Source organism: Helicoverpa armigera, chromosome 7 (assembly GCF_030705265.1).
Source record: "Helicoverpa armigera isolate CAAS_96S chromosome 7, ASM3070526v1, whole genome shotgun sequence".
In the NCBI taxonomy this organism is placed as follows: Eukaryota; Metazoa; Arthropoda; class Insecta; order Lepidoptera; family Noctuidae; genus Helicoverpa; species Helicoverpa armigera.
In genome coordinates this window covers 7,907,732-7,934,012 of record NC_087126.1, presented here as the reverse complement: position 1 = coordinate 7,934,012, position 26,281 = coordinate 7,907,732, and the positions used below count along the sequence as shown (strand labels likewise).

General features: G+C 35.9%; 1 protein-coding gene across 5 annotated transcripts in view; it reads left to right on the top strand.

Annotated features, from left to right (window-relative positions):
- Positions 1-22,534, top strand: part of LOC110373029 (RNA/RNP complex-1-interacting phosphatase) — a 210,088-nt gene extending 187,554 nt beyond the window's left edge. For all 5 annotated transcript variants that reach the window (XM_021329236.3, XM_049847459.2, XM_021329245.3 and 2 more), the window contains 3 exons: positions 3,225-3,351; positions 20,008-20,117; positions 20,221-22,534. In XM_021329236.3, the coding sequence (XP_021184911.2) occupies positions 3,225-3,351; positions 20,008-20,117; positions 20,221-20,583 (600 nt within the window). In that variant the 3' untranslated portion in view covers positions 20,584-22,534. The remainder of the gene's footprint in view (positions 1-3,224; positions 3,352-20,007; positions 20,118-20,220) is intronic.
- The last annotated feature ends 3,747 nt before the right edge of the window (positions 22,535-26,281 follow it).

Here is a 26,281-nt window from a genome sequence, read left to right as displayed (position 1 = left end):
CTGTCCAACCCCGCTAGAAATGTGCGAAAATAAATAATTTAAAGGCATCTAACATAAACCAGCGAAATCCACCCAAACAATTTCACTTACTTTCTATTTCGACAATAGTGAGGCGACCTATACGACGGACGATAGCCCCCTAATTGAGCATTCTAAGCTAATCCAAGATTATTATCTCTGATAGAGAACTAAGGAAGTGATTACAATGTATCGGATTTGGGTCAGAAATGTCGCAAGATTAGGCGTCGTCTATAAAAGTGTCTATTTCGTAATATTGTGTGATAAATGGCTTTTTTATGATTAGAGAATTTTTATCATTGCCGATAGCACCTACCGTACAATTTTATTTTCTTTAAGCGCTTAAGATATGACAAAGACACATACAAATGCGCAAAACAAATCCAACATCAGTTTTTTGTCAGTCTCAAAATGACTCTAATCTGTCAATAAATTGTGATGAACCCGGATTTTATAGACAGACACAATAAAATTATAGTCATACAAACTAAAGTATTATTTTATCAAAGTAGGTATGCATTTTGAGGTGCGACTGACAAATTGCGTAATCGAATGACAGAAGGCTACATTGTTAAGGTTTGTAGGTAACTATCGAAGATTTTAAAAATACCATTGCCGGTATCCTGACCCTTATGGCAATATAGACCTTTAAAACTCCATTCAAAACCTAAATTAGTCTTATTACAGGAAAGGACCATTCTGTTTTCGTTTCTGGGACACTGTTCTAAAAATAAAAAGGTTCTTTCAAAAAACAGACTTACCCCACTTTACAGTGACCCAAAAGCGTCAATGTACAGCGGCGCCAAAACATAAGTGGTGGAAAACAATTGAAAGAGGCTTATACGGTGTGATAAGGTTTAATTAATTTCGCGCTAACAAGCCCTGGAGTACCTGCTCAAAGTACCGGAGATTATATGGTATTGAACACCGGTATCTGTGCTGTGTACCGTGAAAATTTCCGATACACTTGCTATTGGATAGTTTTGGTCGGTTAGCATGTAATCATGCGTCAATAATGCGTTTGCTCGGGTCGGCTAAGATAAGCCCAATGACAAAACGATCAGTGACCTTCGAATACGTGATAATTGCACATATGGTATCGACCTTCCTCTCGACATATGTACTGTATACATTAATTTGGGAATACTGATATTTGCAATAAAAAATAAAGCCAAAAGTATAGATAAAACTAAATGAGTCATGATGTAGTTCAAAAGTAATAGAAACCAATCGCCAATATAAATAAGATGTCTAAACATTAATACCGTGGCTTGCATCCAATAAATTACATAGCTACAACATTAAGATATGATATCTCGATTAATTATCTTAATAGAATCAAGTGTTCAAAGTTTAATATCACATGATGCTACAACTAATTGAGATAAACACGCGATTATTTATTTACTGTAAATATGATTACCTTTTATTGCTTTCAGTGTGACTGGATTTATAAGATCATACTCTTGAACTACTTCAGTAAAAAGTGAAAGATAAGATTTAATACTGTCTGAAAGTGTATGAAAATCTTCATAAATTCCATTAAAATAATTAACTTTCTCATCGTATTGGGAAACAGGACCGTTATTTTTAAGTATGACTCGTTTGACGTGATATGATTATGTGTCAAGATTTTTAACACCAAAAGTATTTTCTGTTAATTAAAGTTTCGTAATGCAAGCTTGACGCTGTACGCATTTCTACAAATCTAACAACGTTATCTATCTCATTTGCATTTACATGTATTGGTTTGACTAAATTGCTATGGCTACGACTACAATCCGAATAACTTAAACATTCAACACTAAAAAGTAAATGCGGTATTGTTTACAAAAAGTTCACGTGAAATGCAATATGGCTGAATAGTGACCGCGACGCGGTAGCCTATGCTTTCCCACCTGAATATGACACCGCTTGTACAGTTATAAAAGGACTTAAAACAACTGTAGATAAATATGAAAAATCAACTTTGAATAACATCTGCATAGGATTTAGTATTGCCTAAACGTTGCGTTCCAAACCCTCAGTCTGACGGATTAGCTGAGCACGGCTGACCCATTAAAACGATCGATTGTTTCCTTATTGTGGTGCCTGCGACGCGAGGCTCTCGTAATAATTACGAAATTCTATATCACTATATTAATAAGTAGTGGTATTTTCTCTGAGCGCACGTAACTCCGCTTGAAATATGCAACTACTGATTATCACTTCATGGGCGTGTTTGTGTGCTTGTTGCATTATAATTCGATTAGGAAACGCGAGATATCACACGTGGCAATTTAATCAACTGGAAATTTTCTAATCAATCTAGATGTGTTTGTGGAAATTAGAAGGTGTCGTGTTTTAGGGTTAACGAGTAAAATATTCAACATCTCAACTCGTGAAGTTCGCAAGGTCATAGGAGATAGGGTTTGATCAATATCTGCGTAATGAGGTGTCGGTCGACACTGGCGCCATTAAAATCCCGGTGAAAGCACCAACAGAATAAGGAAACTAATTTAAACGACTTGACACTTAGCTGTTAGAGTGAGGCGGTATGGACCACACGCAGCAGAAGAGTGTTGAACATTTTCTCTAAAGCATCAATACTAACTTTTACATCACGCGCTTTCCTTTGACCATAAGTGTTATCTTAATCGAATACCAATGAAACCGCAATCCGTTTTACAACATCCATTTCCTTGATATTGTGTTTCCAATTTTGAATTGATTTTCTTCTACGTAGGTCGTTTGTGACATCACTCATATGACACAGGCTTCAGTCATTAAGGGACATGAGTAATCCTTGCGTAAATCAGAGTTTTACGGCATACCGTTATCGCACCGTCGATTTAGCATGACGATCCGTCTGTGCAAACGCCGATAGCGGCGAAAATATCCAGTTCTGTATTTCATTACGAGAATACACACAAAATGGCTCAATAAGTTCATGAATTTAATGGCCGTAGGTAGTCTTGCTAAATGTTTATTAAGAGATCTTGTCGTGCCTGGTAATTTTCATAATTATCACCCTTACAAACCTGATTCACGATAAGCTGGACATATTAGAATATTCTGAATCGTTTGTGAATTTATTTCTGCGTTCCATCAAATTGAAATCTTATCTTGCGCTGTTCGTTCTTCTAATTGTGCAATGAATTTGTTGGTGCTGAGATTGTGGGTATTGTTGATGTTTGTTTTACATTGAAGGGTTTGTTTGTTTTCAGGTGGTGATCTGCGGTGCGGTGCCATCGATGGTCCGGTCGGTTCGCCTCTACAGCCAGTGCTCCCATATGTACGTCAACGTGTTTCCAAACGGTACCATCATGGCTCGCTCCGATGGAAACGACCAGCGTAAGTACCATCTGTATACACAATTTTATATCCTGGTTAATACTTTTATTGGATACTTAGATGAGGATATCAAATTCTCATTGTAGGGATACTTTACCGTTTAATGTAGTAAAACTTTATAATTGCAATTAGGTACGACATAATTAAACAAATAATTAAAAGGAGGAAAAACATTACAGAAGTATTAAAAATAATACTGAAATCAATTTAGGCAAAGATTGAAACTGTTACTAATACTGTTTTTCAAGGAAATACAAAACAAAGATATAGGTTGTAAAAGTATATCAATCTTGACACTGCTAAGTAAACGTAAGATATGATTCACGATGGCCGATTACAATTATCAATTACCTCCAATTGAATTACGAACGCGAGGACAATACAGACATTAGCTCCTGAATAACTTATGCTGTAATTGACGACAATCAATCGTTTAGTTCGGGAACGGCACGGCAGTGGTGAACAACCTACGCAAAATTTTAATTTTTGAAAAGACCGTAAGTAGCTTTGCGATAAACTTATACCGTTTCATGCCTCATTGAGTCTTTTATCTCCTGAGAATTCGTGAACTTACTAGCATTTGAGACTTTTGTATTAATTGGAATATTCTCAGAGGAATGTAAAAATGTTTGCGATCATTCTTGCTATGGGAGCTGGCCATCACAAATATCTTGTCTGTATCGACAAATGATGGTAGTAAAAAGGTTGAACTTCTCTGCCTTGTGCGGTATTATAGTTGCCAGGTGTGTTTTTTCACTTACGTTTATTTAGCCACTACCTAAAATAAACCAAAAATGGTAGAACATTAGGAATTTTGCAGCTGTTTATTCTCTCAGTAATAGTTAAAGAGGCAAGTGGGAAATTCCTTGATTATTTTTCCGACCCAAATATCGACCAATAGAATTGCACCATTCGACGTCACGTGGTACAACCTACATGGTATTATACTGAAAATTTTTTGAATATTTTCTCTGGTCGTTGCTACGTCAAACTGACAGGTTGTGGCCGACATTTGGGACGGAAAAATAATCTCCCGAATACCACACGAGCTTCATAATTATCTGGCATTTTCCCTATCGGGAAATACCCGATAATTTTGAAGCTCTTGTGGTATTATAAGTGAATAATGGACTGTGGAATTTATTATTTGGTTTAAAATTTTTTCAGGCTTTTAAAGGACAGTTTGAAACATGTAGGTAGTATTTTATACTCGTGGAAAAAATGCCAGATATTTTCTTTCAACTTTCTCCACTATTATTTACAATCAATGTGGGAATAGAACATTAACTTTTGAATTTTCAGAAAAAAATAGTTAAAGTTATTGAAGTATCCTTGAAAGTGATTTTTAAGTACAATTTGAAGTTAACTAAAATTCCCCAACGTTCATAAAGAAAGTTTCAAAACAGCTTGAACTCGAAAGATGTACTACGAAGGCTGCATTCGCTAACAGAGTAAAGGCACGCGGAGTAATAGTGTGTAAGGGCTAGACGTGAGAAACTATAGGAATATGTCAATACTTGACGGGTCAACGGCCAGTCACCGCAACAGGTAGAGACCACTGTGCGATATAGTAACGGGCACAGCATTGCTACGGACTTATGACTGTGAAATGTGACTGTTCTTAGTGTTTCGCATACTTATACCGGGTTTATTGGTGAAAAGGACCGAGTTCAAGGATTGCGGCCCTAGTAGCTTTCTTACTTGTGTTGTTTTAGAGTTTTTACTGTTTTGTTTGTAAACAAGGTTTATCAAAGCAGTCAGGAATTTTAACACCTGTTGTAGAATTTGTAGTGTTCGTTAATTGATGTAATTTTCACGTCTTGCTGTTACTAGAATAGAATATTTTAGTACTTACCTAAATAACATCCAAGACTTCGAAGCTATGAAATAATGACATAATACAACATTTTGATCTTTCAATTTGCTTAGAGTCATCGCTTTTTATTAATGCTCAAGTGCATAATGGGTCACTTCTGACATAAACCTACATTATAACAAAGCTCAGTAACAAAAAACCTCGCCACGAAGTTTTTGCCATAAACCCAGCGATAATTTAAGTCCTAACAGCTTTTTTGGTTATTTTCTATAATTATTTCTCTCAGTTCCAACAAAAACACTTGCAAAAACTCCCCTAACGACATCGGCGATAAATCGACGACTTTTTCTATTTATACAAGACTTGGCTTTTAAGCTGAGCTTGCCAAGTGAAGGGCTTTCGTTTTTTCTATTATTTGACGAAAGTAGCGTACTATGTGTTCGCGAATATGTAATACTATTCTAACTAGCGAATTACTTAATGTTTGTTTTAGAACGACGCAACTTTGAGCGTCGACGCCTGTTTGAATTTGCTTTCACCTTTCGTTATTTCGGACTCTGTTATATGTATTGCGAAATATTTGTGTGCCTAACTTTTGCCGATCATTTTCTTTTGTAAACTGTGGACATCCTCAACCAATGTTTCACATTCCAATCCTCTTGAGTTTAAAATTAATATGAGAATCTATGCACGCTTTGTTTTGAAATATCTGATTGTGTTTTGTGCAAATTGCATTTTAAATATTCATTATTTTATTTTACCTAGCGTCTTCTGGATAAGTGCCAAGCTCTGCTTTCCAATTAAGAGTTCTCTTTTTGCTGTAAGTCGTGCTATCTTGAAAGTAGAAAGCACTAAAGTATTCAGTGAATGGTTGTTTACATGACTTTGATCTTTATTATTGTTCCTCAGTACGTGCCCGTATCGTTGGCATATTATAAATTAGTCAGCGCAAAAGGATCTTTGTCCGAAATCACAGAAAGGAATTTGATGATTACGAAGCATGCAGGCATATTGTTGTGGTGTCTTTTATCTACCTAAATGAAATCCTTAATCACTGCATTTAATATTCATCTTTATGCATAAGGAATTATGATTGACATTGCTGTTTATAGCAATTTATAAGTAGCTCGGTTTATGCATTACGTACCATCTAAGTATTATTGTGAAGTTCACATTACATTGCACGAGGTTGGTACAACTAGTGACCCAATAATGTCAGTGACAATTTCGTATCAGCATTTTGACACGTAATTTAATTATGAAGATGTTTGCTTTATAATTGCGTCACCCACGTACAGTTCATTACAAACTTAATTGATCATAAATTCTAATATCGAAATTACCGCTTATAAAAATACCGACACCCAATAATGTTATACATTACGTACATTTTTTTACATAACATCAATAAATAATACAGAGCGGAAAGCCATTAATTTAATATGAACAATAATCGCGTGAGAATAAACATTTATTTGTTGCCAGAGAAAAAAATTTAATCACTTGACCCGTGTTAGCATACGTGTTAGTTGTGAAGCAATAAAAGAAACTACACAGCCAATATTAAATTTAACGATTTAATATTGCATCGCCAGTTTAGGATGATCTGTAGATGATGATAGTTTATATGAAAATGCTAACGGTAAGAGGTTCAACTGAATTTGGTGAGCTGTAGTCACTGGACACATTGCACCGCCTACCACCGAATACCGCGTGAAATATGTGACGCTTTTTAATTAAAATTAGATTCGAAGGCACTGATAACGAAATTTAATTATTCCCATCGTGTTAGAACATGTGACTGGTTGGAACTAACGGCAACACTGCAGACGCCGGGGGCTTTAGAAATATTTTTGAAAATGGAACTTGGTTAAATATTTATGACGGTATGTGTCACCAATGAACAGGTTTTAAAAACAAATGGGATTGATTTTATTAATCGATTAGTAATTTAAATGTAGAACATTAGATCATGAATGATTGTAATAAACCAGTCTCAATTATTTTTATTTAATTTGCTTTCACTACAAATGACAAATGATACATTTAAGAAATATGACTTAATCGAAGCACAGCTAATTTATTTACTAGGTAATATTTTTGCAATCAAAATTATACTTCAAAGAAAGAGAATCATAAATAAAATTTTATAGTGTTAGCCCATCACTTACACGGTAAAGTTGAAGATATTCAACGAAAGCTCTTAAACTTTGATAACTCGCACGGTGGTTTATTTTTTGTGGCAATTCATCGGAAGATTGTTTGGCGGAACGAAAATTATATGAAATCAATCGACGTAGGCGGAACGGCGCCTACCTAAATTAAGTTGTTACGTTTAAAACACAATGATGAAGGCCCATAAGTTCCTCTGTTTTGCAAAAAAATATACCACACGCACGACCACCAATAATGTGGTATAATCTAATAGGGAATTAATAAAGTAATTTGAGAGCGCATCGAAAAATTACAGGCGTTCGAAATTCGAATGCAATTTTTTATTCTTTTTTTTTTTGTTTACTTCTTTGAATGCATTTAGATGGTCCTCTAAAGGAACCACAATTTTTTTATTTGTTTTGATGTTTTTAATCTTTTTGAAGTTTGTAGTAGCTTCAAAAAACGTTATGATAACAGTAGGTAAGTGGCGTGACTCGCATGAGTCTTTGTATTTTGTTGGTGGTAAACAAATATTGTGTCGATTATGCTCTTCAATGTTTTATTGATATTTTTAATTAATCGCTATTGTTATTTTTTCTTTAGAATTTTGTTTAAAGGGATGTTTTTTGTTTAGATGTGTTTCTATGTAGATACATAGTTTATGTTGCCAGTTCAATGTGCTCGATTTTAATGGATATTTCCGTACATTTACACTTAAATAAATAGGACAACCTTATACTCACATGACTTTTAAAAAACAATATCCAACCACCACAATCAACTGTGCCAAAGTTATTTATCAGTGTTTTTATTACGTATTTCAATTAATGCTAGTTGATATGAATTTCAGGCACATTAATTTATCAAAATAGCAGACAGATACATTTTATCTGTTGTTTTTATTGGTGTTATTATTAACATGTGTTTAACAATTGCACGTTGGGTGGTCCTGCGTGTATTTCCAATGTTAATGTCGTGAAAAAAACCCTGTTGTGTAAACATTCGTACTTTGTTGAATATGTTATTGTTATTACAATGGGAATGCGTAGTGAGTACTTTTTTTCGGCCTCCAGTTTAAAATGGCACACGTTCAGTGCGCACTTTAAATTAATTTTCCCAGAAACGTGGCAGTATTTTTTTTTCTTTGTTTACAAACTAATTAAACGCAAATATTGTTATGAAAAATGTTGATCATAAGGTCAGAACTATGACCCAGTTATTTACATAACGATTATATGTTTTTTTCTTGTGTTATTCCGTACCAACCATACCATTGTTATAAAGCCGCTGTCCAGAGACCAGTAGATATAGGAGCCTTTAAATTGCTATTAAATATAAAAATTCAAGCCTAAACCTAAGTAGTTGTCGACCACGAATGATTTTATCGTATCTTTAAGAGTTTCGGCTGTATTCGAAATTTATCTACATATGCGTTTGACCTGATTCCGATTGCCGCGACAATCCATACCAATCCATATCATAGATAACGTATTACACTCCAATCATCCTTACTGCCTAGATGATAAGGTTCATTTTTCCTTGCAAGATTTTCAGTGCAATATTGACATAGTTCTTGGTAAAAATGTCGTGGATTTTGCCTACACCCATCAAGTCTAGATTTGTTAGGCGTATTAGTCACGAGTGTTACTAGGTCAATTTGTAGGTGAAGGTTTTTTTCTAAAGTAAATAATAACTTATGTTCTAGGTGTAAGTAAATAATATTGTTTTGGGCATAACATATTTTTATGCTTGGTTTATTTACATTGTTAATAAGTTAAACCTCTTCAAATGTGGCAATACGAATTTGGACTGCGGTCTAAGGTCTTTTTAAAAATCCAAAATCTATTTCTTGAAAGAATTGGTAAAAAAATGCGAGAATTATATCGTGCATTCAAAAACAAAAATTAAGTCTTAAAATTCCTCTGCAATTCCAGTTTTTTTTGACATCATCATTAAAATATTTTGATCCCCAAGGCCGTTCGTATAATCGCTTAAATACCTGACACTATTATTCATGGCATATGACCTTATCTCCATTTTGCGAATATTAGAGATCAGACTAGGGGGCGTCTAGTGTGTCATGTGCCAGATTCTACGTAAACACTGATAGCTTAGGGATGTACCTTACTAAATATTTACGGCAATTATTATTTATACAGCTTCATAATAGTATAGGGTAGGCTTCAGTGATTAGGTACTTACTTAATGTATATAATTGAAGTGGTTGTGAGCTCAGTATTTTCAGATTTATTTTCTCGATTTTTTTAACTTGACCTAAGTTTTTAAATACTGGTCAAATGTTATTTATATTACTAGTCATGTTAAATGTGAAAACTAGATTTTATTAGTTAACTTCGTCAAGAAATCACGAACAATTAATTTCATTGTAACTTCGAAGTTCAGTGAGTTGAGAAATCTTTCATGCCATATAGTAGATGGAATGTCACTTTTCTTCAACAATTAATCCAAATAGTTGAAATAAAGCGGTTTATATTTTTATTGTACAGAAGATAACACAAACTGGTTCAACGAAAGGTTATGTTTAAGGAAAAATATTTTTTTTTTGATAAGAAGCAATAAAATTTTGAACAAATTACCTAAAATTTTGTACCGGGGATCCCTAGGCATATTGTAAAGGTATCAGGCATATCTTGTATTAGTGTCAATGCCATATAATGTTTGTGGTCACATAATCTAGTCAGACTAGACGGTAACTTGATATTAGTATCTAAGCTAATGTAATGTATTGCTAGGCTTAGGATGCGATTAGAAATAATCTTTGGTATACACTGTCTGTATTTTAGGCCTAATTATTTAATTTACTTGGTAATTGATGATGACTTTTTATTAAAAAACGTGTTTATCCGAATGTGTCTTAAAAAATGCATATTAATTGTCATTTTCCTCATGTACATTTCAGTACAATTCTAGGAATTTCATTGTTACCGCTTTTTGCATTCACACTTTTGTATATAAAATATTACATTGGAACTATAATTAGGAATTACTAAAAGTTACTTTTCTCAGAACCGCGACGATTAACTTTACCAGCAGAAACGACCATTAACTAAAATGTCTCTTAGAAACTTTTTATCAGTACAAGTTCACGGAAAACCAGTAGCAAACTGACATTTGAAGAATTGATATTTGATCCGCCGTGATATTTGTAATATTCAAATGGCTACACTGAATTATTAAACGTTTGTTACAAAACCGTCGATGTGAAACCACCTCAAAATGTCAGGAATCTTGCAATGTAAACTTGTGACGTGAGCGAGGAAGATTGACAAGGAAAAGACGACCAAAGGTTTTATAGCTCGGAATTCCTAAGACATAATAGACGATTATTGTATACAACAGCCCGACGTTTACATTATTTATTCATATGATTTTATACGAATGAAGTATATTAAACAACTCGTTAGTGTATGTTTTATTGCTGTATTAATAGTTTTCGTAATTAATACACATTTGTTTCATGCCACTATTAAAACAGGTATGCAGACGAAACGTGGAACAAAGCACGTTTATCTCATTGAATTTCGAATTCCAAATGAGCGTTATTGTTGTACCAAAGTGTTATTTTACCTAAAAGGTGTAATGATTCAATGAATCGAGTATCATTTCTATAGTATTACTGAATCATTCATTCTCACACCTCGGTTATAAATTTTAACAATCGTAAGAATTCTTGGTATCTGCACGTGTGGTCTTTCATACTTCTGTGTTGACAATAACTTTATTTACAATGGTTGTGATGATATTTGGCTTTGTGTCGAAATTTTCCAATAAATGATATCGAATTTCTAATAAACAATGTGATACTTCCGCAACGTGTTTTTCAAATAGATATCGAAATATTGACTAATCGATTAGGTATACCAGAAATGCCATGTACGATAGATTAAAATAATATTTTCAGGAAATTTCCACACTCTTACACCCCAAAATACCACTTGCCTTTATTTTCTGATTGCTGAAACTTAACCTTTTTCGAAAATACTAGTTTCTACAGTCATAATCTGTAGTCGTTAACTAAAAACAAAACACAAAACAGATTCGGATTCCATGTCTTACTGTTAAAACAAAAGCCGAGCGTCGAATAAGTAATTCATAAAAGTATGAAGTTGTCTAAGATTAAGATAGAGGCGGACTAAAGGATTTCAATAGGGCGCGTAATCCCTGTTTATAGTGCCTCTGTAAGTACATATCCTGTCGCCGAGAAGGCGCTTGCTGTGCGTTTCCATTGTTACGGGGTTTTCTGACACGGATGAAAACTGAGTGAACGATTTTGACGTCAAAGAACGAAGAAAATTGTAACGTTTTTAAGAGACCTTGAGTAAATTGTAAACATATATTTTTTTAAATTTTGTTATGTTACTCCGAATAGGGTAATTCTCATGAGAGTTATTACTCAAAACATCATGATAGCAGAATCTAATCTCAACTGCAAAAAACCCTATCAATATCACACACCTAGATATGAATCCTTGACCAAGATTCGGCACTTTATCTAAAATTTTCATCTTCCAAATCGAAACAACAAGCTCGGGAGTCGGAAGAAAATCGAGAGTGACAATGAGAACGCACTCAACTAAAGCAGTCTGGAATTTAAGACAAGATTCCCGACAAATACTTACCTACCGCAGCGGCTGTATCCTGTCGGATTTGATCAGATTATGCGCGTTATCCACAGGGTTAAGACGCATACGACGCTTAACCCGTTTATTTACCCATGTTTATCTGTGTACGGCTCTGTTAACTGGGATTTCGCTTTATCAACAACGGTAATTAGTATATGGGAATCTGGTTGGTTAATTAAAATGAGGCTGGCGCCGGCGTGAATGTGATTCTAATTTTATGTATTGAATGTCTCTTTTTAATTTTATGGGACGTGCAATGTTGTCCGCATTACTGGATTCACGGTTTTATTTTAATTCGTTATACTTTACTGGACTGATTTTCCACAAGTTTAATAGATTTTTTCTCGAATAATCTAATCATAAAGTCATCTTGCGTACTTTAAATCCATTTTCAGTCACGTTTCAGATAGCATCGAGTCCGAAATTTTACAGTGTACTAAGACTAATTTTTCCATTCTAATGGTATCATACATTGTTTATTTAAAAAACTGTTTACTTATAACAAAACAAACAATAAAACCAGCGGTATCTCAAGTTTGACGATAGAATCCTCATTAAAACATTATCATAGTGTAGATACGTCAAATAGTTACGTAAATCAATGTTTACATGTAGATTACAATGTCCAAGGCTGAACACAATGTATGCATACTATCGAATTGTTACAGACACGCTGGCATCTGTACTTATCGTAAATAAGTTTCATAGTTTAACTACATACTTATACAATTTTAAGGAGTGCTGACATTTTTACAATGCATTTTGTTGTTTAACGTCCCACTAAAGTAGCATATTTACATTTGGAAAATCATTTTCTTAGGATTTGACTCTCCAAATTTAACTTAACAACGGTTGATTTTCACGAGAGATTCAAGAACCTAATACGCGTGTATATATCTTATTTAAAAAAGTATTTTAAAGAAAACCTGTCATTTTGGATGTTCCGGTAAAAACAGCCAGCACGTGATGTTAAACACCTAACTTTTCATTCGATACCTTCTTTCAACAAAATTCGATAACAGTTGCTTCGTAGGTAGGTATTACGTTCATTCATCGTTTCAATATTATATTGATGGATTATTTTCTGATCATTTTTATCGATTCCACGTATTATTTTTTATCAGAACGTTCATTCATAAATGCTGCACCCAAAAATCATCCTATTTCAAATAGGATTAAGATTATTCAGCCTTACATGATTATGTTGCAATAATCGAATAATTTTGTCAAAACAGTGGTCAATATCTCCCTGGGAGTGTCCTAATACGATTATAATTTGTTATCATCGATTTAAGAGTCAAAAGTAAAGGAAATGCGTACTGAACTTATACGGCTAATTAATTTCACAATCCATATGCATCGGATGTGAATCTATTAATCAAAATTAATTACTTGTTTATCGATTAATTCGATTTAAAAAGAATTGAATATACCTAGCAATAATAATTTTAAGTTCTCAGAATGTCTTTTAAAAATTACGAAAGACAATAAATACTTCTAAGGTGTAATTGAGGATCAAAGTCGACAGTATTAGTAATAAAAAAATACAACAATTAGTTGGGTATGGACTATGGACATAAATTACTCTATGTTCTTTAGACTACACGCAAACAAAATAACTTTCGTCATAGTCTTAGAATGGATAATTTTTACATGACTAATTCATAATTGACTTCGTTTCCTAGATTTTTAGTTTACCGTCATCCTTTTCCCTATAATGTGGATTTGGTGTCCATTCTAGTGCCATTGTGAAAGAAGAACTCTCTAGTTATAAAAGATCCATTTCCACTTTAGAAAATCATAAATTTCTGACGAATAGATGCGTATACAATATAACATTATCATTATCATCTTGCAAGTTGCGCAGCTTTTACGAAGAATTCGAGAGCACTTCATATAAGAATAGTTCTAAAAACTAAAAATATGTCTAATTACAACAATTTATAACAATATAAAGACTAAGAGAATTCAGGTAACAAGTACAAAGATTACACCGATATCGTTATCGGCTCGATAGCCAGTCATTGACCCGGTCGCGGCGGCTAGCTTCCAAATATTTATAGTTACTTTCTAGAAAGTTCCTCACATTGTATGCCCATTTAGATTTGTAGATTATTTATGAGAAATTAATATTTATCTGGTGCTGTATGAAGTTTACCCTTAACACTTTTTCTCAATAATATTTTACAGTATATTTTCCTCTGGTTATGAACTCTAGATACTAAGTACTTACATACTATCAATTTATACGACACAGGTCATTGATTAGTTAACCTATGCTCATACGCTAGTTCGTATAGCAACACCGACTAGTCTCTCAAATCATTCACCAATTACTAGAAGCGCCAGTGACTTACTTACACAAAGAAGAAGCTTCAAGTGAAATTACAAGCGTCGAGCGGCACTTCAAAGTGTGTTTACTTTACAAACTCGAGATTATGTTGTCTTTACAAAATTAGCCTATTACGGAGGTTGGGCAATGTTTATTCACATCGTTACGTCTGAAAGAAAGTACTAGCGACCTTAAGTCGGCCATATGCCCGTAGCCCTGTACTTACGAAGGTTTTTGCGCAAACATTAACATGGGAAACTAATATTTGGTTATTAAAAACTGTCGTGTTTTTGAGTGTTGGTAGAGTCGGCCTAGATCTGTAGGTCATGGGACAAAGTATAATGTTCTATTATGTGTTAGAGACACAATTATATACATTTGGTAAAAACAAGAGTTGCAAATTCTGTAAAATGAACGATCATGCTGCATAATGGAAACTAAACAGTAAGCAACTCTTAATTAACGTAACATGTAAATAGAAAAATAACTAAAGGTTGTTTACATCGCACAATCAAAGTACGTACCTAATGTTATTAACTTATTACAGACACGTAGTGTAGTGTACTAGGATATCTTTTACAGTTCTCAGTAATTGCTTTAAAATAAAAACATAATAATTATCTACACTCAGCGGCACGGAATTTGGCCCAAACAAACACAAGTAGATATCAGCCCAGATAGCTGTTGTAAAATCTAATTTGATATGACATATTGTCAGTCCTTTCGTAATTGTTAAGTAAAATACAGAAAAATGTGTGTCTGTTTAAGTTTTATAACACTAGAAACAGATTCCGTTGTTGGAACACAAAGCAGAAAGTTAAGTTTAAATTCAGATAGAAATTGCCGAAGTACTAAGCACGTTCCAAAAAAAAAATAATGATTGTGATCGTTTTTTGTTTCTCTTTTTTTCACAATTTGATTTGAAAATTACCCTTACTGCAGCTCAAGTTGCTCAAGTAGTGATGCTAAGACGTCAAGGGCGTACGCAGCGGAAGATGGTTGAAACTTTATGTGCACCGCGTACAAGTTAAAGATATGCATAGAAAATGTATGACCAGACTGGCCTTTACACAAGAAGATCAGAAAATGGGGTGTAAGGTGTTCGTCCTCGCACGACGACCGATTTATCGTACGTGTAATAATGAAAAATCGGTTTCTCACTGCGTTAGAGATACGCCAGCCTTTGCAAACAGCAAGATAAGTCAATGTCCGTAAGTGCACAATAAGAAGAAGGATGGAGGAACGGGATCTGCGTGCTCGAAGACCAACTAGAGGCCCGGAACTTCTCCCGCACCATCGCATAGCCATACTTAGGTTTGCAAGAGAACATGCAAAATGGACGCATGACTAATAGAGTAAAATTTTATGGACCGATGAATGCAGAGTCGTCTTAAGAGCTCCAGGCGGCCGTAAACGTGAATGGAGAAAGAGCGGAGAATGGTTTCTTCCCACCACTACCGAGCAAAACTCGGTTTTCATAGTGGGTCCATCTTGGTTTGGCGAGGCATAAGTTCAGAAGCCCGTACTGAATTATTGGTTGTCGAAAGTCGTCTGAAAACAGTGCGGTATATTGAAGAGATCCTTCAAAATCATGTTTTACCCTATCAGGGATTCATAGGAAGCGAAGAATTTCGTATAATGCAGGACAATGCTCGACCTCACGCAGCTCTTTGCGTAACCGATTACTTGTTCGATGTCGATATTCAAAAATTGGACTGGCCTGCAAGAAACCCAGCCATGAATCCTATAGAACATGTCTGGAACATGCTTAAAAGACAGGTCCAAGCAAGTCGTAACCCACCACGGACTCTTAGTGAATTGAAAACCGCGCTGGTACCTGCCTGGGAGGAGATCTCTCAGGTGGAGATAAAAAACATCATCCAGAGCATGCCAGATCGTATGCAGGTAGTCATCAGATCAAGAGGAAGAAACACCCATGATTAAAATTCGATAACTTTCTGTTTTGTTAAAAATGTTGAATTTAAAAGTTTATGGTGATTATTGCGGTAAAGGACTCTGTTTTCTAACTGAATGAAAATTAATGAAAATCCTCACAATGCTGTTGTATGTGAGTCATTTTCTTTTGGAAAATGAGTAAATTTAACAATTTTAAAATAAAAATTCCGATTTTTCATTTAAATAATGGTTATAAGGCCCAAATGTGCTTGGGCCAGATTCCGTGCCGCTGAGTGTATTATTTATTTACTCCTTCTACTAAGTGAAGGACTGAAAGTAATCTTAACAAATAAGAAATTAATTACATGAATATGTCACATGCAATGTATGTAGGTACAAATAAGGATTAGATAATAAAAACATTAAAACACAGCTCCTTGTTATCTTCTCTTTTTACGACTGTCGTAAAACTAAAAGAAAATATTTAGGTAAGCTATTACATTCTTAATGCCACAGATTAACATTATTTCCCGTTTTTTCTTTCATGTTTTACGCAGTGTCTCAATTTTTTGTTTGAGTTATGAATAATCTGGAAAAGTTTTAGAATATTTTCATGGCGAAAAATAAGGGATACCTGAATATAACTTAACTTATAAAAAAAATACCAAGTGTTATGTATAATTTCACTTGCAACAACCATTTGGTCAGAAATGACTGATTTCTACTCATCATTTCCATTAACACGCTACGCACTCGGTCCATTCACAGTCACACAAAAATTATAATGAATTTATGTTCCGTTCAAGTCAAAGCATTTTTATATCTTTTAATGTTAATTGAAATGACACGGCCGGTGTCACAGGCGGCTGTGTTAGAACACATAGTTTTATTTTTATTAATTCTCTTCCTATCAAGCAAGTTTGGTCATCGAATTCCATAGTACGACTTTTCCCTTCTATACCTACATTTTCTATCGATGTTCGTATTTGTTTACATGGCGAGACAGGAAAATATTGGTCACAAATTGTTTTGACGAAAATAATGCGCATTTCAGTGACAAATATTATACCAAACCGCATCGTAAATAATTACGAACAAAATAATGTTGATAAAGATGGACACTCAATGTCAAATACCCATTCCCACTTACGTATTTCGTGTTAGTTATCAAGCTCATAAAACTCCAGATTTATTAGTTATTCTACCAATTCAATTAAAAACAATGTGTGTGGTCAAAATAAATAAAATACTCCACAATATCACTAACAGTTCATAATGTCATGGCGATAAGTAAGCCGCCATTAAAATATAATGCTTCACTAGATATTACATTAATACGATAAAAACTTCAGCTGTCGGATAGACATAATGTCTGTGTTTATTTCTTATGTGACCTAGTGCCAGAACTCATTTTAAAACTAGACAATTGAGATAATGAATGCCAGCTGACAAATTAAGTAAGCAAATATTAATTTTAATGTATTCAAACGAAATAGCCGTACAGAAACTTCCGGCACATCAATTTGAAAAAAACATACTCGATCTTAAAATAATAATATTTTAAAGAGGCTTTAAATATTCGTTTGACATGTAAGCCTCTCCTAGCATGTCATGTATTGAATGTCCGGCAATGGATTAATATTTATCGACATTTTATTCTTGTACTTTATTCATCATCATCATCATCATCATCAGCCTATCGCAGTCCACTGCTGGACATAGGCCTCTCCAAGTGCACGCCACTGAGATCGATTTTCGGCTTCTCGCATCCAGCTCCTGCCAGCCGTCTTGCGCAAGTCATCACTCCACCGTGCCTGAGGACGTCCTACACTACGTTTGCCGAGGCGCGGTCTCCACTCTAGAACTCGTTTACCCCAACGGTTATCGGTTCTTCGGCTAATATGGCCAGCCCACTGCCACTTCAGCTTGCTGATTCGGTAGGCTATGTCGATGACCTTGGTTCTCTGACGGATTACCTCATTTCTGATGCGATCCCTCAGAGAAACGCCGAGCATAGCTCTTTCCATAGCCCGCTGAGCGACTTTAAACTTGTGGACCAGCCGTACCGTCAGTGTCCACGTTTCGGCTCCGTAAGTCATGATAGGTAGGACGCACTGATTGAAGACTTTTGTCTTTAGGCACTGTGGAATCGACGATGTTAGGACTCGACGTAGCTTCCCAAATGCAGCCCAACCCAACTGAATTCTCCTATTCACCTCGTCCTCAAAGTTGTTTCTACCTAACTGCAATGTCTGCCCGAGGTATACATATTTCCGAACAACTTCGAGAACGGCGCCGTGTATCGCAATCGGTTCCGGTAGAACATGTTCATTGAACATGACCTTGGTTTTGTCCAAGTTCATCCGTAGGCCGATGCGTAGAGAAGATTCAGCCAGGTCGTTAAGCATCTGTTGTAGGTCCTGCAGCGTTTCCGCCATGATGACGATATCGTCAGCAAATCTCAAGTGAGAGATGTGTTCGCCATTGATGTTGATGCCGCGTCCTTTCCAGTTCAGCGTCTTGAACATATCCTCCATTGCATTAGTGAACAGTTTCGGGGAAATAACATCCCCTTGTCTCACTCCTCGATGCAACGGTATGGGCCTTGTTTGCTGATTCTGTACTTGGACGGACATTGTAGCGGCTTCGTAGAGACATCTCATCACTTGGATGTATCGCCAATCTACTTGACAACGCTGCAGGGACTCCAGAACAGACCAGATTTCAACCGAGTCAAAGGCCTTCTCATAGTCCACAAATGCTAGACACAGGGGCTGATTATACTCTTCGGTCTTCTGTATAATCTGCCGCACTGTGTGGATGTGGTCTATGGTGCCGTATCCGCTCCGAAACCCAGCCTGCTCCGGTGGTTGGAATTCGTCGAGTCTTCGCGCAAGTCGGTTCGTGATCACTCTTGAGAACAGCTTATAGACGTGGCTTAGGAGGGAAATGGGTCGATAGTTCTTCAACTGGGTTTTGTCTCCCTTTTTGAAGAACAGGACGACAACACTCCTACTCCACGCCTCTGGAGTTCTCCCTTCAAACAGGACGGCATTAAAAAGCTTCTGGAGCTCCCCCAGTACGGGCTTACCTCCTGCTTTTAAAAGCTCTGTTGTAATGCCATCCTCGCCAGGGGCTTTTCCATTTTTGAGCTGTCTCAGAGCGATCTCGATTTCGCCACTGCTGACTTCTGGCAGGTCTGCGGTGAAATGGCGTGTTAATGTGGCTCTAGAATCCTCATTTCCGGGATCAGGTCGAGATGCATGCGATGCGTATAACCGGCCATAGAAATTTTCCACTTCCGAAAGGACTGCCGGCACCGAAGAAACGACTTCTCCACTTGTTGTGGTCAGCTTCGTCAAGTGGCTTTGTACTTTATTAGTGTTCAAATATCATTAACGATTAGTTTGTTGCACCTGACTCGGTTTGTAACCCTTCTACAATATAAATTGAATTTATTACGTGAGCACGGCCATCGGCGTTGATAGAAATTAGAAAATATGCACCCGGGGTGTCGTTATTACCTTAAGCAGGAGTAAAGATTGGGAATTCTTTGGATATTTACTTTCTATTCATTAATTCCTACTCTTATGAGTTAATTAATTCGGCTTCGGGAAGAAAGTTTGATTTATGTTTCATTAGCTGGTGTTTGTTGTAGTAATATTAGTGTTCGTTTATGTGAACAGCATTTTTTAATAAACAAATGCGTGTAATAAAAATATTAACCGTCGATACCACATTTTTTCATTCACCGATAACCATTTCGATTACTTTTTTGTACAATATGTTTTATATGATGTTCTGTGTTGTTGCAGCGAATCTCACCATCAGTACGCGCGGCTTCAGCCTCGAGCTGCTCATCCACTCCCCCGTGCAGAACATGTACCTCTGCTTCAACCGCTCGCGATTAGTGGGCAGGCGATTGGTGAGTATTATCACAATCTATCTTTGTCTCAACTGTTTTAATTTGAACGATTGTAATGTTAGTGATCACATTGTTTCTCATGATGCATTTTTATTGTTAACAGACACGTTTCCAAGCGGAGAGACAACCCAACTGCCTATTCAAAGAGGAGTTTGTGGACGGCTACAACAGATACCACCTGGTGAAGAACGAAGACCGCTACATAGGGTTCAACCGGCGGGGCCTGCAGATGCGGCGTGGCAAGAGCCGCACCACGGAGCGGCAGCACAAGTGTTTCTCCTTCATGAAGGAGGCCCACGACTTCGATATAAACTGGCACAACACAGTGATCGCCGGCGACATGCCCAAGTGGCGCCCGCAGCGTAGGCCCCGGCCGGCGCTGCAGAACTCCATCAAGCCGCCGTGCCACGGCACGCGCCACCACCACGGCAGGCATCAGAGGCGGAGGAACTGCGACGGCACGTAGGCCGCGCGACCTCACCGCATTAGCAGCTCATTTACGCTTCAACGCTTCGCGCGTTCCGTTGCCAGCTGTCGATGGACATTGTGAGTGGACAGAGTATTAGTCAACTATCGCAGTATTATTACAGTGACGTGGACTGGATAGCGTTAGGTTAGCTCAGCCGCGGTGGCCGCGGCGTTTCAAACGCCGCATGAATGGTAGCTGAAGCGAGAGAGCAAACATTTGAATGGAGAAAAAAACGCCGAGCCGGGACGACGTCCGGAGCTGTGAAATTCCATAAGGTCGTGTAACATCGTGGCGCTCGTTTGCTCTTGTGCCGGACTCGTGCTCTAAAAGGAAAAAAGGTTTTCTGTGGAAAGAGCAAATAGTAGTCTCGCGGGTCACGAGTACTGGGCCGGACCACCGCTGCAGTGAGGCCGCGTCACCGCCTCGCGCCACTCGGCATCGCGTCACCGGGCTGCAGACCTCGAGTGCTCCGGCTGGCCGCCATCAGTGTAGCAAAACGCCTTTACGTCAATTCTCAGTGTGTTATTATTTAAAACGCTTTACTATTAAGTACGGATCGTGTTATCTGCTTGTAAATATAATAAAAATAATTTGTGTTTACTTATTTATCAAACAAAAGTTAATCAAAAATTTGTAAACGTAGGTGTTAGATGTAAAGTTGTATTAAAATGTTTTGTATTTAATTATGGGTATTTAATCTATCCGACCAACCGCTCTCTTGTGATTAGCCACAGTCGCTATGACCTAGTTTTCTTTACTAACTCCATGTACTGAAACTTTTCCTTACTAATGTTCAATTGAATATATTTTCCGGTCGATATGTGAATTTGATTGTATGATTTCGAGCGCTTTGTATATATTATTTTAAGAGTTTGTATGAGAGTGATAGGTATTTGAATCTCTTTTGTCGAAATCTTCGATTTCTGACGATTCTTGATGATGTTTTGTTGAGTAATGAAGTTGCCAGTTTTAGTGTCCGTAAGAGCTGAAACATAGAAGTCGTCAGTATCGAGTGTTCCGCTGTTATCCATATGTTGTCACCGTAAATACATATAAAGGACATTTATAATCTTAATATTTTAATAAGATCTGTGCCATATTGTGGTGGCAGTGTATCTATGTGTTCGCATTATAAACTAGTGTCTTAATTTTTGTCTGTAAACTTGAAGTAGATAAAAATATTTACCTTAAGAAAATATTACAGATTTTATTCAACTGTGCAATCGTCTTCAAAGGGATCATATGGAACATGACGTAATTTTCTTATTTAAGCAGTATTCAAATGTTATTTTAGTGAAAATGGAAAATTTGTTGACAGCAAATTATCTTAAAATGCCCACCCTAGAACAAATGCGTAGAACACTATATTCCCATTGAAAATGATTGCAAAGCCCATCTAAAAATTTAGTGAAAATAATATTTGTATCATGTACCCGTTGTACTTTCAACTCAAAAGTAAATATATCGACTAATGTGGAACATTATAGGCGAGTGAGTAACCTGCAGAATGCGATAACGGAATAACTAGCAAGGTTTTTCAACTTTATACTTTAGAGATTTTATATGAGTCATTAACTTCTTAGCACCATTTGCAAATACACATACAAATACGAACAAAATGTTGCTCACTTGTATTAATGTTCGACATTCAACAAAATTGTTGCGAAGCCGTTGTCACCATTCAGTCAATGTACTAAGATATGTTGCTTTACATTCCACCAATATACTATAATATAATACATAGAAGACAAAACCGTAAAAGACATTAAAACATTCCAAACAATGTATAAAATAGTTTACAAAATATGCGCTTAAATACATAATACAATTGTTTTAATAACTCGACACTGTCTTATGTATTACTGTGTCTAATTATAAGTATTCAGATGCTGAGAACGAAATATAATTGCTAAGAAAAATTACGAAATTAAATCATATTTAACTCGCATTTGTTATTTCTTTTCGAAAACATTCATTTTTTATCTAGGTAAACAGAAGTAAATCTATGAGTGTACGTTACTCTATGTCAAGTTCTAGATAACGGGGATGGGTAACGTTATTTTTATTTAAGAATGTAAATTAATGTAGCAATGTTTGTATGAATGAAAAAATTCACAATATTTTCTAAGTGGGCCTTATTAAGGGATGGATGAACATACCATTAGGTAAATACTCTTTATAAAAAAGAGAACTCAATAATCCGCTAGAACTACGTCAAGGACTATTTACCAAAAGTAGCCAGTCGGGTGCGGCCACAAAAAAGGCGATATTTCCAATAATCACAGCGGAAGAGGGTGTTTGGTAAAATGTAACATTTAGAACAAACAGGGTAAAGTGGGGCTAACAGGGCGTTGAGCGTCGCCGCGTGTGCGCTCGCCAATTAGCACCTACCTGCGTCTGCGCAGAGTAGCGATAACACAGAGATAACACTACTTGTCTATGAAAAGTGTTTGTAAATAGTAGCGTTATGTGTCGTAAGTATGATCTAGACACACGGCAGTGTGTCCGCCAAGTTCGAGCAAAAAAAAGCGACACACCGGCCGTGGGTTATATTACACGAACCATTTCGGGCCAAATTCGACCCCCCTATAACTCAAAATCTATTTTATTTACGCATATCAAATTTCTAGTATCTGTTGAGACCCCCTCACTTATCTAAAATACAAAATTTCATTAATATACCTATTGTACGTCTTGAGATATTGACGTCAGAAAATCGCTATTTTTACTATACACTCACTGACTGATTCACTGATTCACTGACTCACTCATCAAAAACCTAGACCACTTCCAATGGTCGTATTGACTTGAAATTTGGCATGGAGGTAGGTCTTTATGTCAAGGCAAAGGGAAAAATCTGAAAATGGCCAAGTGTGAGTCGGTTTCAAAATAATGAAGGTGTAAAATACTCAGTGTAAATTTATACCTCTAAGGAACTAAAACGAACGAAATTTATCTATATTTATATAATATATCTTCGAATGGTCGTACCGATCTGAAATTCGTTACAAAGTTTTGTATTTAGTCAAAGTAAAAATCTGAAAACGGCCAAGTGTGAGTCACTTTCGAAAATAACGAATGTGTAACTTTGATCCACGAACATAATTTAACAATAACATGTCATGTCAATCAGTTGGTAAATCTAGTCCAATTAGTTAATCTAGTTCATTTCATTGTAAGAAGCATAGTGCATATTCAAAAATCTGAAAGATAGTATAAATGAGACATTTCCTTAACTAACATAATCATAAGAAAAAAATAAAATAAACAACCTTACAAAAATAAAGGAAATCCCACCCAAAACAAAAATGTGAAAGACTGCCAAGTTCGATAGTATGGAAATCCTTCGCCTATAAAAGAAGTGAGATCTGAATAAGTACCAAGTTCCATACACATACCTCAGTTAAAAATAGTTACTTTTTAATAATGTTACTTGGCAAGTTTTAATAGAAAATTAAATACTTGATTCATTGCGTTTAGTAGGTTTATAACAAGGTGTGTGAAAACTTGCCAAGTAACATCATTAAAAAGTAACTATTTTTAACTGAGGTATGTGTATGGAACTTGGTACTTATTCAGATCTCACTTCTTTTATAGGCGAAGGATTTCCATACTATCGAACTTGGCAGTCTTTCACATTTTTGTTTTGGGTGGGATAAAATATAATTCCTAGGTGTCTTTTGATGATATTGTATGCAAAAAAATCTCACTTAGGGAATTCGCTGCGGGAAATTAAATAAATCAAATAAATAACGTTCTAAATCTATATATATAAAAATGAAACCCGCTTTCCGTTGTCACGACGTAACATGAAAACGGCTTGACCGATTTGGCTGAAAATTAGAGGGGAGGTAACTTAGACCCGGGAGAAGGTTTTAGGATAATTTTTGTCACCATCCGGCTACGGGATGAAACCACGGGCGGAAGCTAGTTAACGATAATTATGTGGTAAAAAAAAACTTAACAAAATATGAGCTTAATTGCCTAGGAAAATGTATGCTAGCTTAAATGACGCAAAGAGTCAATACCCAAAATTAGAAACACGACACAAATCTTACGCAAGATGAACCACCGATTACAGTTTTGACTACCTCTAACATCTAATATTGGACTAAAAACTTGAAAAACAAATCAAAATCCAATCCTTTATTTGCAAAGCGTTTTAATAAAACATGTCCTAAGAAAACATTGAATACAAGTGTGTTTTCTGATGTTTGTGGATAATGGACAAGTACTTGCGCCAATCGTGCTAGAAGCTATCATTGATATGTTGGCAATGCATACTAGAGTGGTAGGTACATTGAGAATTTCGTACAACAGTGTTTGGTCAACATTTTTAAAGAGGTTTTCAAATAGTATGAAGTAAGGAAAATATTATTTTAATCATTGTGTTTACTGTTGTCAAAAATAGTTGGCGCGTTGACCTCGCAGGAGATTCACTTTCTGCCACGTGGTGGTGAGATTACCTAAGTATTACCTCCCCACCAGTTCCTCAAATAAACTTGGGGTATCCTACAGGCAAGGAAGGAGCAAGAAACCATAAGGACCACAAAGGCTGAAAATAAACGTTGGTGGCTTGTAACATGGGCGGGATCTGTAAAAGTCTGACCCTCCCTGACTCATAGTGGGAGGAAAGCATTTCATGGTTTCTTATCTCTTCAAAGGGACATAGATAACCTTACGCCTTAGGGCTCGTCCAATAATGAAAATTGGTACAGAAATGGCATATAACACATTATAGAACCCTGCTTTTGGTTCTATAACCAGAGAGATACTGGTGGTAAGCTGAAAATACTCCAAGCAAATCTGATTTCAAAGTGTTCTTATCGAACTTAACATGTTCCAATAAATAAGTATGTCTGTACCAAATCATTTTATAATTAAAAGCGTAACATTATAATTTAGTTTAGCTAATGTATACTTTGTTTTCTATACTGTATAACATAATGTGAACTCTTTAAGGCATCAGTCGTGATTTGACACGCCTTTGTCTGAGAATTGTTATAATATACCATATTATATTGTTTCTTCAACGTATAAATCAGTGAGAATTTGCGTCAACCTTTTTTTACACGAAGTAAAAACGGCTAAGTATTGCATCATTCGTAGTTTTATGGCACTTACCAAATAAAGAAATTGCGTAACTATAGAAGTGATGATTTCAATTATTGGTAAGTACTACGTTTCCTAGGCCAGTGGGTGTTCATTCAAATAGCTATTGTGACGTTCAGCGAATTAGTCACACAGGTGAAAAAGTACTTATTTTGTTGCTATTCTCTTCTACTTCCTATATTAGCTCTTTCCTTTCCTTCTAGAATTCTAATCCCTTTTGGTTCATTAACCATTTCCCACGAAGTCTACGTTTAAGTTTCCTTTTCTAAGAATTTTTTAAACTGTCAGTCAGTCACCAAATCCGTGTCAGTGCCAATCAAATCCGCTGATAATTTTAATCCACAATGTAACAATAATTAAAATTTCCCTATTCTATGTCTGTTTATCTAAGTTTTATATGTACTCATCAACAAAAATACTAAGAACGCATAACCTACTCATATTTATCATGCACGATTAGCTATCGTCTGAAATTGTAACACGAGACATGCAAACGTGCATTCGCAGTTTTTGTTTTACATAGTGATTATTATAATATTTTATGATATTTTTTACCACTACGAAGCTCTGAAAAAAAGAAGGA